Here is a 15,166-nt window from a genome sequence, read left to right on the forward strand (position 1 = left end):
ATTCATGCTAGCAGACAGTTTTGACCTTTGTGCAGTCATGCTTCAGACTTCTGAGAGGTAGTGAGGTTTCCATCAGGGCTTTTGGGACAGCAGCTTAGAAAAGCTGCAAAGGACATTAGAGTGTAACAGCGTTCCTACCAGCTTGGTCACTGTAGTACCCTGGAAGGAGACGGTAAAGGCCCTTCCTCTCCATTCTTTCCCGCTGTGGGTAAGGTAAGTGCTGTGGTTGAATAAATCAGCGTATATTGCCAGACTTGGGGTTTGGGTTTATTTGGGTCGGTCGGTTGGTTTGTTCGAAGAAACTTATTGAAACTTTGAAGTGATTTTTATGTAATAGTTTTAGTGTTAATCTTTAAAATGACACAAGTAAATACTTGATTCATCTCTTTTAAGAGGTTACTTTGTAAGTCTTTTGCTCTTTGCATATTTTGAACTGTGCTCTGATTCTCTTGTATTGTTTTAATTCCTAATTCCCTTCTTTTCTTAGCACAGGAGACACTTAGCGTAGTGGACACTTAGTAAATATGTTAAAAAATGGAGAACGACTTCTTCCATAATGAATAGAAAACATAATTCAAGTATGTTTGGATTGATGAGCCAGTTTCCCTGTATATTGGCTACGGGTAGCTGCAGGACAGGGCATACAAGGAAGCAGGATGTGAGGGGCAGTGTCCTAGCCAAACATACTGCCCTGGATTAAGGCAGAATTCCTCCTAGGTGCAAGGAGAATCAGGTGGGTTTGGGGTAGCACAGGAGGGTGGGGGAGGGGTGTTTCGTCCCCCATGTGACTAGTATAGCAGCGCATCCTCAGCCTGGCTTTAAGCCTCCTTAGGATGGCGTACTGAGGTGTGGTGGTTGTGTGCAATGTGCCAGATCGCTAGGCTATGAGGACCGTCCGGCAGGAGCTCTGTCCTCCACAACGTTACGTACTTGAATTTTACAATCTCTGAGGAAGAGTCCAGTAGAATGTTAATCATCATGAGAACTTCTTAGTCTTTTAAAAACCAATGCTTTCTAATTATTTTATTAATCATTTTCTTTTTTTCTAATACAATGTTGTATATGCTAGGAGTGTAGTCCAAAAAAGGACCAGAAAGCTCCTGCATCCTTGGCGGCCTCAGTCGGTGGTCCTTCCGTGAGTTCCAGCACGTCGGCCGTCGCCTCCGCCGGCTCCAGCTCTACGCCCGCCCAGGAGACCATCTGCCTCGATGACTCTCTGGATGAAGACCTTTCTTTCCACCCACCTGCACTGGATCTTGTTTCTGAAGCTCTGGCTGTCATCAACAATGGGAACAAGGGCCCTCCTGCGGGCTCGAGGATGAGTGTGCCAACAGCGAAACCTCGTCCAGGACTGAGAGAAGAAAAACTAGCAAGTATTATGAGTAAGCTGCCGCTGACCACTCCCAGAAAACTAGACTCTGCTCCGACTGCACATTCATCCAGTCTTATTGCTGGTCACACGGGGCCGGTACCAAAGAAACCCCAGGATGTAGCTCACACGGGCATCTCCTCAGGCCTTATTGCTGGCTCTTCGATTCAGAACCCGAAAGTCTCCTTGGAACCTTTGCCAGCCAGGCTACTCCAGCAGGGACTGCAGAGGTCCAGCCAGATTCATGCTTCTTCCTCTTCCCAGACCCACGCCTCCTCTTCTTCCCAAGCCCAGGTCGCTGCCTCCTCCCACGCTCTGGGAACATCAGAGGCCCAGGAGGCTTCTTCGTTAACACAAGTAACAAAGGTGCACCAGCATTCAGCCGTCCAGCAGAATTATGTGTCTCCCTTACAAGCAACCATCAGTAAATCTCAGACCAACCCAGTGGTGAAATTGAGTAATAATCCTCAGCTCTCCTGTTCCTCCCCACTTCTTAAGACTTCAGATAAGCCACTCATGTACCGCTTCCCCTTAGCTACCCCCTCACCTGGTAACGGCTCCCAAGGGTCCCACTCCCTGGTTTCTAGGACAGTACCTAGCACCACTACCTCCAGTAACTATTTAGCCAAGGCTATGGTGTCACAAATCTCCGCGCAGGGTTTCAAGTCTCCCTTCTCGATGGCGGCCTCCCCAAAACTTGCCGCATCCCCTAAACCTGCCACGTCCCCTAAGCCCTTGCCCTCGCCTAAGCCTTCTGCCTCACCCAAGCCCTCTCTGTCAGCTAAGCCCTCAGTGTCCACTAAACTTGTTTCTAAGTCCAACGCAACTCCCAAGCCTCCTGTCTCCTCGAGCTCTCCCAGTCCGAGTGTCCTCGTCGCCCAGAGTAGCCACTCCAGCAGTAGCAACCCAGTGCATAAGCAGCCCAGTGGGATGAGCATCAGCAGACAGTCTCCCACCTTGAATTTATTGCCCTCGAACCGCACTTCAGGCCTTCCGTCGTCAAAAAACCTCCAGGCCTCTTCAAAGCTACCAAACTCGTCATCCACTGGAACTGTTGGAAAGAACAGCTTGAGTGGCATTGCGGTGAATGTACCTGCCAGCAGAGGTAGCAACCTTAACTCAAGCGGAGCTAATAGGACGAGTCTATCTGGGGGAACAGGAAGTGGAACACAGGGTGCTTCTAAACCGTTGTCTACTCCGCATAGACCATCCTCTGCCTCAGGGTCTTCAGTGGTGGCAGCCAGTGTGCAGGTATGTATGCTGTGTGCGCTCCTGGGGGGAAATGGGAGGTTGTGGGGCCTCTCTTCCTTATTATCGTAGGTGGGTGGTTTGTAACAGCTCACAGCTTGTGGTCAGGGAATGTTCCTGATGCCGACATCACAGTGATGGGGTACTTGAGGACCAGGTTTTCGTTGGAATGTGGATTGTTTTTTCCAGTAAAGTATCACATGCTCACTTTCAAAACTTTTGAAAGACATCACTGAAATGCATATGCAAAACTATAAAGTTTAGAATGAAGTAGTAACTTATGAATTTAACGTAACTTCTTCAGATGTCTCCTCTTTCCTACCCTAGCCCCAGTTTTCTTATTTAATCAAGTTTATGCATTCATGTTATTTTTTCCTTTAAACATTTGTCTTTTGGCATAAAATTTTTATTTTGCATGAATTTTACAATTATTCATATAGAGTTCTCTGTCAAATTAGTTTCAGTAATTCTTTTATACCACAGTTTCCCCATTTGTGAGATTTTAATTTCAATTTATCTCTCAGTTAACAGGAGTACCTCACTCAAGGAATCTTTTCAAAAAGACTGACGTAAAAGCTCTTTTACCTTAGCTTAATTTCAGTGCTGTCACAGTTGAGTAGATTCTCACTCCAAATTTTGTAAATACTCTTCCACTGACCCTTTGTATGAGGATTATAGAGGAGTCTGAGGCCATTCTGACTTTTTGTTCTCTTTTCAGTAATGTGTTTCCTCTGCCTAGGTGCTAGTAAGATTTTCTCTTTTTTCGTTGAAAGTCAAGTGTTTCCAGAGCTTGGCTTGGTTTATCTTGTTTTCAGTAATTCTGTACCTAGAACATGGTAACTTTCGATCTCAGACCTGGCTTTTTTTTTTCAGCTGAAGAATACAGGGGTGGGCAAAAGGAGGTTTGCAGTTTTCAGTACGTGAAATACAGAGTTTATTCTTTTATTGTGATTTATTAATTATTGTATGATTTTCCGTACAAACAAACGTAAACCTACTTTTGCTCACCCCTGTATGTCATTTCATTATATGTCTGATTATTATTTCTGGTTGATTTGGCTCTGGATTTTTGAGGGCGTTTTATGACTCACATATCTCATTTCTCTGCCTTCCATGTCATCTGCTCTGTTATTGTTTGCATCTTTTGCCCACGTCTTTGTATTCTGAGACTTTCACATTGCTGATTAGGGTTCTTTAATGTCCACACACACACCCCGCCCGCCCTGAAAAGAAATACATATTCACTGTAGGCAAATTCATAAAAATAAAATAAAAATTACCCATTCCACCACTGTTTATATTTTCTTGGTACTTTTTTAGACTTTTTACAAGAAAGTGAGTTTCATAACAAGGTTTAAAAAATATATAACATTTTATGATGTCTTACATTCTTAAATGTTATTTGAAAACATGACTTTATTTATGGAATTGTGTTCTCTAACAAAGTGCTGGGACTTCGTACTGTGGCCCATCTATATGGAACATGAACATCTAATGAAAGAATTTTCCCCCTGGTGTTCGGAGCAGTTCTCTGCTCTTAGTTACAAGCTCAGCATTGGGTGTTCAGTATACACTTAAAACCCAGATTATCACTTTGCCATTACTGTAGGCTTAGAAACGGATTTATTCCGGAATTCTAATATAGAACAAAATTCAATGAACTTATACTTAATTAGAATTGAGGATTAATTGATGTTTTATCTACATACTTTTACTGTTATCAGAAATACGAAAGTAACAAATAAACTGATTCGGAATTGTATGTTAAAATTTAAGTTATAACTAAGGTCTGGAAGTTGGTCCACGTTCCTGTTTGTATTACCTTTATTAAAATGTTGACTTTTTCAAATTAACCTTTGATTTGATCTTATGATATTTGAAAGGATTATAACAGAAATGGCAGTTTGCTACCCCATATTCTACTCAATGACTCCTACTTTTAACTCTCTTAACTTTTTCTGTATGTTTTTAAATAAGAATGAATGGAAGACTCAATTTATTCATTTTAGTACTGTCTTTGATTTCTCATTATGATAAATGAGACTTTTAGTTTCCTTATATTTTTCCCGTTCTTCTGAAAAAGTAAAATAACAACTTCTGGTCAAATCCATGACTGTAAAACATTGTTGCTGTGGAGGTAAATATATACTGTGGTTTCATTTGCTTACTATAAAATTTTGGATTTTTTTATTGGAGTTAAAAATTTTTTTCCACTTTGTTTTCTTTGAATTTAACATTAAAGCTTTCCTTATCTTTTGTCATCTGCAGAATCTAGCAATGTTATTTTTTTTCCAGGAAACCTTCCTGTATTTGATCATTTATGCCAAAAGAACACAGATACTTGGTATACCAGTTGTTAATTGGTTAGTTTGTCAGCATGAACCTACATGGAAAAATTTGTGTTTCTAAAACGTGCTCCCTCCTGGTTTTCTTCCTCTCCAAAATGACTTTATGATTCGGAGACCTTAATGTTCCTGCCTTCATATCTGATTCTTTTTGTTCTGTCTTACTGGTTTGACTGAAGAAAAGGTCAATAATTGAATAAGATTGTTTCTGACTTTTGGTGAACCTAAGGTTCTTTTCTTTTTAACATAGTGTCTCATTGAAGTCTTATCAGCTGCCTCACTACCTCTAGATCCTGTCTCTCGAGTACATTTAATTTCTTTCTGAAATACTGTTTCAGCTGTCTGCTCACTTGCAGAGTGAAAGTGGCAGGTCTTGAGTTTAACAGAAGTTGAAATCTTTCCGGGTTCGGATTAGTATCTCTACCTGCTTTCTATTTAATAATTTTTCACTCAAGGCATTCCTCTTCTTTCTTGCCCTTCAACTTACTGATTTTCTGTGAATCCTGTCTTTGCCACTTTATTATTCACAAAATAATTCATTTATTAAGCAAATGTTTATTAAGTGTTTAATGTGTGCCAGGCACTGTTCTAGGTGCTGGGGAAATAGGGTGAGCACCATATTCAAGCTCCCTCTTCACAAGGAGTGTATATTCTAGGTAGGAGGATAAGCAGAACACAAGTAATGCTGTGAAAAAACAAAATAGAATGATAGGGTAAAATGTGATTGTTGCTCACACAGATGAGGGAGTTGGGGAAGGCCTCTTTGAGGAGGCACCATGTGAGCTGAGGACGGAATGCGCAGAATCCAGCCACTTGGGAGTAAGAGGGAACAAACAGTCGGGTAAAACGGTTTGAAGACAGGAAAGAGCCTGACACACAGGCCTGCGTGGCGAGACGAGGGAGAGGTGGGTGAGTGATGAGGTTGGAGTTCTGTCAGAGCCACATGATAAAGGACCTTGTGGGCCATGATGAGGACTTGGGAATTCGGTCCGTGCACAGTGGGAAACTATTGCAGTTTCTTCTTATGCAGGGGAATGTTATGGTCTCATTGACATTTCAAGGGGTCGCTCTGAGTGTTACAGAGAATGGGGGGCAGATGCACTCACCAAAATAAAACATGTGGTTTAAAAAAGTGTGATGCCAACCACAGGAAGAGAGAGCAAGGATGCCTTCATGTTTTCCCCTAGGAATGAAATGTGGAGGTCATAGGAAGTATTTCCGATTATGGGGCATTATCCTGAACTATTCGCCTGCTTCCTGTCGACAGCTTCTCTTGTATGCTTCTGAACCATATCAATGGCGGGATGTCCCGCTTCTGAAAGCTCTCCGTCTTCTCGGAGAGAGAATTTTATACCCATGTTACATACAGATAATCTGATACTTCCTTTTGGTTTCATAAACAGAATTTGATACTGAAATTTTGACTGTACAAAAATGTTAGTTGTGGCACGGCACCATTTTTATTGCTCATACTCAAGTTACTTAATTTTGGAAGTTGCCTTAATTTACATTTTCCATCTATTTTAATGCTTTGGTTAGCCTCCTCCGAAAAGCTTGAGTTCTCCTTATTAGCAGTGTTTACCAGTTCTTACTAGAGAGCTCTATTTGGGGTGCACTGCCTTGAAGTATGTGCCTCATATTAACCTGAGACTACAATAGAATTATGATTAAAAAGAAGAAAACTGTCATTAATTCTTAAATTAATGCAGTATCCTTTCTATCCACATTGCTTTAATGCATTTTTATTTTTAACTTAGTACTTCTTTCCTTAATGCAGCCATTTTATATGCCATGACTAGCACAATAGAAAGACTGGAAAATAAGAAAAATAGTCAAGTCCAAGCATAAAGTGGTACAGTTTTACATGTAAGTGTTGGAGGAAGTTGTGGCTAAAAATTATTTTAAAGAGTGGGTATGTTGCCCACAGGTTCACCTTGTCCTTCACTTTCCGATGCCTAAAAAACGAAGGCGTCAAGCCTGATGGGCCGGTGAGAGTGAAGAATGAGCCTGTTGATGACAGCAGTTCCGTTGTGAACATGCTGCGTGAGTGGGTGCTGGATATGCAGGTGGAGGAGATGTACAGGGTCGGAGCTGAGACGAGAGGTCGGGAGTCTGGTTATAAATTTGAGAGACTGCAAATAAAGGAGCGCTGGCCGGAGTGGCTCAGCTGGTTGGAGCGTCATCCCATAACTGAAAGGTAGTTGGCTCAATTCCCAGTCAGGGCACATGCTAAGGTCAGGGGTTCAGTCCCCAGTCTGGGTGCGTATGATCCCCAGTCTGGGCACATATGGGAGGCAACCAGTCAGTGTTTTTCTCTTCCATTCCTCTCTCTCTAAAAGCAATGAAAAAATGTCCTCAGGTGAAGATAGATAGATAGATAGATAAATAAAATGAAGGAGAGAGTGTGGAAAAACCAGAATGAAAAGCTTCTTCAATTTTTGTTCAGCAGTAGCATGGACTTACTAAATATATAATATGTACTGTGGCATATATGTCTGGGAAGATCACCGACATTTTTTTCATACATTAAGTAAAATTATCAGCCCTTCATTAATTAATAATGTTTACTGGTAGAATAATGAACACATAAAATAAATCTGACAGTAGCTAATGTGTAAAATTTTTGACCAGGGGAATTTAGAGTTGGTACAAAAAGGCTACAAAAGGAAACTCAGAGTTGCAGAAACTATAATAGATAATGTCTAATACTGAGGAAAGGTTATTGTAACCTTGGCTGATAAGTGCACATAGAGAATAAATCAAAATGGGAAAAAGTATTTAATTGCTGTATAGGAAATTGTTCAAAGAATTCAGTTAGCTTATTGAAGTATATTTAAATAATTTATCAATGAGAGTTCATCAGTGTTAGCATATTTCCGATTTCAGTGTTTTTATTCATAAACATAACATTAAAACCCAGGTAGAAGAGTGTCAAAACACCCTCTAATTTATCTTTACCAAGATCAGAAAAGTACGTGGAAGTAGAAACCAGCTCTCAGGTATTAAGGAGAGACTAGGTAGTGTGGAAAATGGAGGCTGTCATTCAGTAAGTATGGGACTAAAAGAAATAAAAATAATTCATGTGGTTTCTAGAGGTTGAGGAAGACCCAGGAATAACTGGTTATAAAACAAGAGATAAGAATTCTCCATATATGAGAAGGCAGAGGAAACATGGAAAAGGTGCAAAACTAGATTATTTATATCAGAGAGTTCTGCATACATGGGACTCGTGATGCAGACCAGGGCATAGTCCATAGCGTTCGGCGGAGGGCAAGGCTGATGAGGAGGAGGAACATGGCTAGGGTGGCCTCATCTCTTGGAAGTGTGATGATGACAGTAAAGGGCATTGGGTTCGGGGCTCTGAGAGAGCTAAGTCTGAAGCAGCATCTGCAGGGACTGTGCCTGGTGAGTGTAAGGCAGTCACGTGGCCATGCAGTTTCAGAGACCACACTAGAAGTTACAGGATTCATGGCTGGTGGTTCAGATCTAGAGTGAGGAGCGAAAGGGGGAGTCTGAGGCTAGAAATGAGTGGGTTAAGAGGGTGAATGGGTGTTAATAGAGGCATTAAAATAAGTTAAGGAAGAGTCTAAATTGGTGATTGGAGAACTGAGTATATAGAATTACTTCCAAAACCAATATTGGTAGCTCTTTGAATTACGTTGCTCACCCAATCTTCTTTTCTGTCTCAGAGTTTCTGTTAGAACAAATATAAAACACAGTCTGTGCCCATGAAGGTATTAAATAACTCAATTCAGGTTAAAGATTTGATTTCTTATGTATTTTGACCCCTGGTTTCTGCAGTCCACAGCAGGAGCATCATTATTGGCTAATGCCTCACCTCTGACTCTCATGACATCACCTTTGTCTGTAACAAATCAAAATGTGACTCCTTTTGGGATGCTGGGTGGCCTTGTTCCAGTGACCATGCCCTTCCAGTTTCCCTTGGAGCTACTTGGCTTTGGAACGGACACAGCTGGAGTGACAACCACCTCGGGATCTACCTCAGCCGCTTTCCACCATAGCCTGACTCAGAGTAAGTGAGGCCCTTGTGCGTACGTGGCTGCCTAGGTTGGCAAACAGGAAACAGACTTACACTGTTGAACGTAGTCCAGTTGGAGTTAGTGAAGATTACAGAATTTATTAAAGAAGAAATGCAATTTATTTTATCTGTGTATAAGTCAAATTACTGGACTCTGAGATTTTATTTATAATTTTTAAATGAACCACTATACTGCATTTATGTCGTAATGAAGTTTATAAGATAAGAGGAAGTCAAATTTGCTTGGTATTTGCATACACATATACGTTTATATATGTAAAATTTTAAACATGTATGTACTCTAGTTTAAGAAGGCCTTTGAAGTCAGGCTGTGCTTGCATTAATTAGATAAGTAAAACTATTTTCATTTTTGACTTAAGAGGACTTCAATGAGGTTGAAGAAGATCACTGACAAGTCTGTTTTCCTCTCAGATTTACTAAAGGGTTTACAGCCAGGAGCTCAGCATGCAGCAACACTTTCCCACTCACCTCTGCCTACACATTTACAGCAAACATTTAATGGTAAGAAAGTCCCCTGTTTCTTCCTCTCCTTGTTTATATAGCTGTAAAGACTGGGCTGGAAATGTTTTTGGAAAACAATGTGGATGGGATGACAAAGTTTGGACAAAACAGATTTTCATATGACTGAAACCTCATTAGCAACAAACTCCTTGTAAGAGAGAGGGGATAAGTGAATGAGATCTTTTGCTACATGTGAAGAGGGCAGTGTCGGAGGTGTTATGTGGAAGTGAGGGCAAAGACAAGGATTCCCAAGGTCAGGTTCAGGAGTCATGTCCGGGAATGTAATAGCTTATGTTTATGGAAAGCTTACTCAATGCCATAGGTAGTCTTGAGACTGCTTACATGTAGTAGCTAATTTAATCTTTACAAGAAGCCTGGGAATGAGGTAACAATTTCCCTTTTATGGTTCAGGAAACTGAACCAGAGATAAGCAGCTGGCTCAAGGTGATACACTGAAGTGTTTGCTCTGAAATACAGCCTCCGGCAGTCTAACCCCACTGATTGCATTCTTAACCATTCAAGTTTGCAGTCATTAAATTAATATGACCCAAACTCTATACATTAAATACCTGCAGCCCAAATGAATCTTTCTGAAATTAGATAGTGGACACTGGACATGATGTGCCGGCCTCCAGGCTGTGTGGCTGTCACTGCAGCTGGCCTCAGTAGATGGCTGGCAGTGTTCTGAAGGCAATTTTCAGCATCATAGAGCAGAAATAACAGCTCATCTGCCCTCATAACTTTGAGAGTTGACTGGGGCCTCACTGTTCTTTTTGGCCACTGCATTTCAAATGATCTTCGAACAAGTTTAAAATTGGCCACAATGTGGAAATGGGAGCTATGTGACAATCTCAGGGCAACAGGCGGCAGTGAACCCTGTAACAAACCTGAGTGGTAAGAATGAATATAAAACCACAGCTGTGCAAACGGGGGATGCAGGGTGGGCACCAATGTCAGCAATCCTAGTCTTCCTGAGCTAGGTTTTACTGCCTAAGGTTAATCGCCCCGTGACTCAGGCAGTTGCCGGAATAGTGGGTCCGGCTCAGGGCTCTGTGCTCATGGGTGGACTGGTGTGGGCCTGGAAGGGATGAGATGAACAGGAATCAGGTGGGTCAGCGCGACCCCACTATTCCAGCTTGTATATGCATTCTCTTGTCTGGGCAGCACCGCTGTTCCAGAGGGAGAAAGGAAATACAACTCTCAGTATTTTCCAAGTAATTGAAATGAAAACTTTACAACTTTTTATTTTAGTGACATTTAAAAGTGTAAGACTGAATTTGAAAATTAGGCTTGGATTTTCAAATTCCAGGACTGCCACTTGGAACAAGTTTCCTAACTATCACTTTTTCTTGCTTGTAAGCTGGGACAACAAGATGTTTTTAATAGGCTTCTTATAAGAATTGAATGAAAATACTTTATTTAAAGCTTCTATCGTGATGTCTTATACATAGTAAGAGTTTAGTTAATGTTAATTGTCTAACTTTATCTAAAGACAGCAGTCAGTAAACTTTATTTATAAAGGCCCAAATAGTAAATATGTTAGGCTTTGCAGGCCATTTAGTCTCTATTGCAACTACCCCACTCCGTCTCTGTAGTGTAGTGAAAATAGCCATAGACATGTAACATGGCTGTGGCTGGGTTTCAATAAAACTTTATTTATAAAAAGGTGGTGGACCCGATTTGGCCCTTTGGGCAAACCTTGGTTTAAAGACTCACAGTCCAGTTAATATGAGTATTTAATTTTGCTAATTAACCAAAGCTTCTTTGAGCAAAATTCTGCCTTGCCAATTTATACATTTAAATGTGCGTCAAGTTAAAACACTTCTCTCTACAAATGCAAGTATATGTCTCATTATCAATGGAAAAGCCATTAGATGCTGTCACCAAAGTTATTTTTTTAAATATTTTAAATATTTTATGGGGGAGGGAGTGAGAAAGGGAGAGAAACATCGATGTGTGAGAAAACAGTGATTGGTTGCCTCTCACGTGCCCCCAACTAGGGACCTGGCCCGCGACCCAGTCATGTGCCCTGACTGGGAATCGAACCAGTGACCCTTTGGTACACAGGCCGGTGCTCAGTCCACTGAGCCACACTAACCAGGGCACCAAAGTTATTTTACTAGTATTCTGTTTATAAAGCTTTTGAAATAGTCATCCTGTTTTGTTGCTGTATGTTTCCTTTAATATGTTTTCTTTGTTTTATGTTTTAGCAGAGTAATTTAGATATCACATGAGTGGGCCTAGCAGTGTGACTTTGTGCTCTCCTCCAGGCTTAAGGCTGTTAGTGTAGTTCAGCATTTTGTTCTTTTCCCCTATCTGTTGCTGCCACACCCCCTGCCTTTTTCTGTTAGTCCTGGCGGCGGGGGGCGGGGGAGGTGCTCATATTCCTTGCTGAGGCAGTGACCTGTTAGAGAGTTCCTCTCTCTCCCCGTATATATATATTTGGCTTTCAGAGTCGCTGGGTCCTACTCTTGCCCGGTTTAAATAAAGCAAGCAGCATATTCACGGTGAAAGGTAACTAGCCACGTGTAGAACTAGAAACCCTTGTTCCTAGTAGCGGACTTTCCTGCCACTTGAACTCCTGCTGGTTAAGACCAAGACAAAGACTCGGCTGGGTTTTTCAGTACCAGTGTGCCCCTTCATTAACGTAAATGATTGAGCATTAATTACCAGATGCTGTGTCATGGCAAGAAATTTATTTTACTTGCAAAAGAATGAACTTGATCTTATCTTCTAAAGGAATTGAAAGATGGGGTACGGCCCTTGAAGGTGGGGATTATGTCTTTTCTGTTCCTGTATAGTCTTCATAGCATTTAGCGTAATTGGCTGTGAGGTAGATTATAATACATCCTTGTTGAAATAATATTTGTAGAACACTGAAGACCAATCGAACCATCGTCTTTTGAGATAAGAGGATCCTTCTTGTTGAGTTTTTATCTCCTTTATGTTTTCTTAGCCTCTGTAATGCTGGATGTAGCATGTTAGTTGTTAACGGTTATCTTTTTAGCAATGTCATTCATATGAACATTAGAAGATAATTATTCTTTTTGCTTTGTTTTTTTAATCTATTTTTTAATATCATGCCTACCCATGCCAATTAAACATCTCTTTTCTTAGATGGAGGCCAAAGTAAAGGGGACACTAAGTTACCACGGAAATCTCAGTGACTTCCCAACAAGCAAAGGAGATGAGACACTCAGCTGGCTGGCGGAGTCTACCTGACGGGAAAGTGCTCATGTGTCATAGGGCTGCTGTTCTGTCGATGTTTACATTCTCTCGTCCCAAGCACTGTGGTGAGGAGGAAAAAGACAAGAAAACATTACTTGAGTTAAAGCCAGGTGCAGGAGGAAGAAATGATTTCTTGCAAAGTTAGTGACCTTTGGTCTCTTCTAAAGAAAGACAACGTTACCATATTAACTGTCTTGAAAAAGACTCAGTTGTCAAACCCACAGAAGTACAAATTTGGTTTTTTCCCCGGGGGAGAAAGAAATAAATTGAGGATTTGGGTAAACTCCATCCATCCTGGGGGTTGAATCTGAGCACTCGTAGACATAATCGCATAATAAAAGGCAGTCTATCTGGAATCAGGCCAGTTTGTCAGGAAGAAGGATCATGTCTATTTGAGTGGACTGTGGAGCAAATTTGCCACAAAAAAAGTAAATAAATAAATAATGACTGTCTGATACAGAACATAGCTAAGAAAATACTATACCCTCAAAAATCCTGAACAAACTTGAATCTTCTCCAGTGTGTAGCAACTCGCCATGTAAATCAGTGGACTAAAGATGCTTCGGGAAAGTTATTTTAGCACAGCGATATATATTATTAAGTCATTGAGATTTTTAAAAGTCAAGAAATTGAGCCTGTCGCTCTTAATAGACGAAACTTAAGATACCCCCTTTTTGTAAAAGGGTCAATTTCATCTTACATCCAGAAGCAGATACTTAACTCTCTTCTTCAGGTGATTTGTGCATCTGGTATTGACTGATTAATTCTTATTTCCATTCTTAAAATGTGATTGTGTTCACATTTTTCTCTCAAGAAATGGGGATCTTTGCTGTAGGGCTGCGGCTTTGGTGCTCTTAGCCCTTGCAGGTCTGCCACTATGGACTAAATTTTCCCCAACTTCACCTCAGTTCACAACTTCTGTTCTTTTAGCTAGTGGTACTTCAGGTGACTAGTAAATATTGATATAAACAGGTAAAAGTGCGTATTACATATGCTTCATTGGTCATTCAAATAGCATATATATATATTTTTGAAATTTTTAAGATAGTATTTTAAAGGGAGAAATTGCATTAGAATCATGATGCGTGCAAGGGATTATTTTTTATAACAATCACAGTGTATTTTTACTCCCTGTATCCAATGTAGTGAAATTGACTGGGAGCGCTTACTAATATTTACTCAGAATATTGGTATGTGAGTAAACCTGCAGATAATAAGTCTCCTAGTTATTATGGCTTCCTTGTGCAAATAACATATTCAGCAAAGGATATTAAGGGAGATATTTATAGTTTTGTTTAGATAATTTTATTTGACTTGTTTTTTTTACACCTCATCAGTCTAGTCTTTCTCTTCTTTCTCTCTTTTTTCCCCTTCCTATTTAGGCTTCTAAATGTTTTCAGACTGTACCCAACAGTGGTGTAAGCTTGGACCATTTATAATGACAGACGAACCTAAAAAACAGCATCAGATTGATAGGAACACTATTTCTAAGTATGTTTTCATTACAAATCCCCCTACACAGTTAAGTTGATTCCAGTAAAAGTATTAACCAGGTCCTGTTTTCCTTTTGTAAGACGTAGTCCCAAATAGCCTATAGGACTGGGAGTAAATGACCACAGATCTGTTCAGATCTGTATATTATATTTTGACTTCAAAGTCACATTGGCTTGCTTCATAGCAAAAAGTTAATAACTGAAAACTTTAGTTCCAGGAACTTGTTACAATAAGGGCAAAAGATTATTTCAGAGGAATCATTGATATAGTTACTTGCCTCTAAGAATTTAGATGACCAGTCAGACAAATGAGAGTATTTGGTAGCTATTTGGGGAGGATATTAGGATGTTGCAGAGAGGTTTGACTTGAATTGGATATGTTTGATTAAAATTTGTTCGTTTTTTTAAATTAGGCAAGCTTACCCAATTCTTGAGTTATTCCAATGTAGCATGCCTCTTGTTTTTATCTAATTTGTGGGGGGAAAGCTTTTCCCTAATACTGTGTAGGAGCTCTCCTTTGGGAAGCCAGCCTTTGTTTGACTTTCCGCGTCAGGAGAGAAGTCAGGGTGCATGATAATCTCTTCCTGCTGATAATCGTGCATGTATTCATTTGTGTGTGTGTACATATTTTTGTTCATATATAACGTCATTACTAGTTTAAGTCAAGGAATAATAATGTCTTAATAAATCCATCAATTCTGATTCATGCCATGTGAAGGTCCCTAATGATTCTGTCATCATGAGAGAAGAACAAGGTTATCCATTCTTCCCCCAGTCTCATTTTATAACTAACCATTAAAAATAATCAGAAGGCCCTTGGCTCCCTCGCTCCCCCCACGGCCACCACATTTTCACTAACTTACATCCATTTCAACCAAGACTACCCTTTTTTATGTTGTACAAATGAAACAAACATCCTTAT

At 40.4% G+C, this 15,166-nt stretch overlaps 1 protein-coding gene across 1 annotated transcript in view; it reads left to right on the forward strand.

Annotated features, from left to right (window-relative positions):
* UBN2 (ubinuclein 2) overlaps positions 1 to 14,437 on the forward strand; it is a 57,806-nt gene extending 43,369 nt beyond the window's left edge. The window contains exons 14-17 of the mRNA XM_090287569.1: positions 1,070 to 2,620; positions 8,764 to 8,995; positions 9,434 to 9,523; positions 12,641 to 14,437. Of these exons, the coding sequence (XP_090143695.1) occupies positions 1,070 to 2,620; positions 8,764 to 8,995; positions 9,434 to 9,523; positions 12,641 to 12,690 (1,923 nt within the window). The 3' untranslated portion in view covers positions 12,691 to 14,437. The remainder of the gene's footprint in view (positions 1 to 1,069; positions 2,621 to 8,763; positions 8,996 to 9,433; positions 9,524 to 12,640) is intronic.
* The last annotated feature ends 729 nt before the right edge of the window (positions 14,438 to 15,166 follow it).

This window comes from Furipterus horrens, unplaced genomic scaffold (genome assembly GCF_987537825.1).
Source record: "Furipterus horrens unplaced genomic scaffold, mFurHor1.1.pri manual_scaffold_9, whole genome shotgun sequence".
Classification (NCBI taxonomy): domain Eukaryota; kingdom Metazoa; phylum Chordata; class Mammalia; order Chiroptera; family Furipteridae; genus Furipterus; species Furipterus horrens.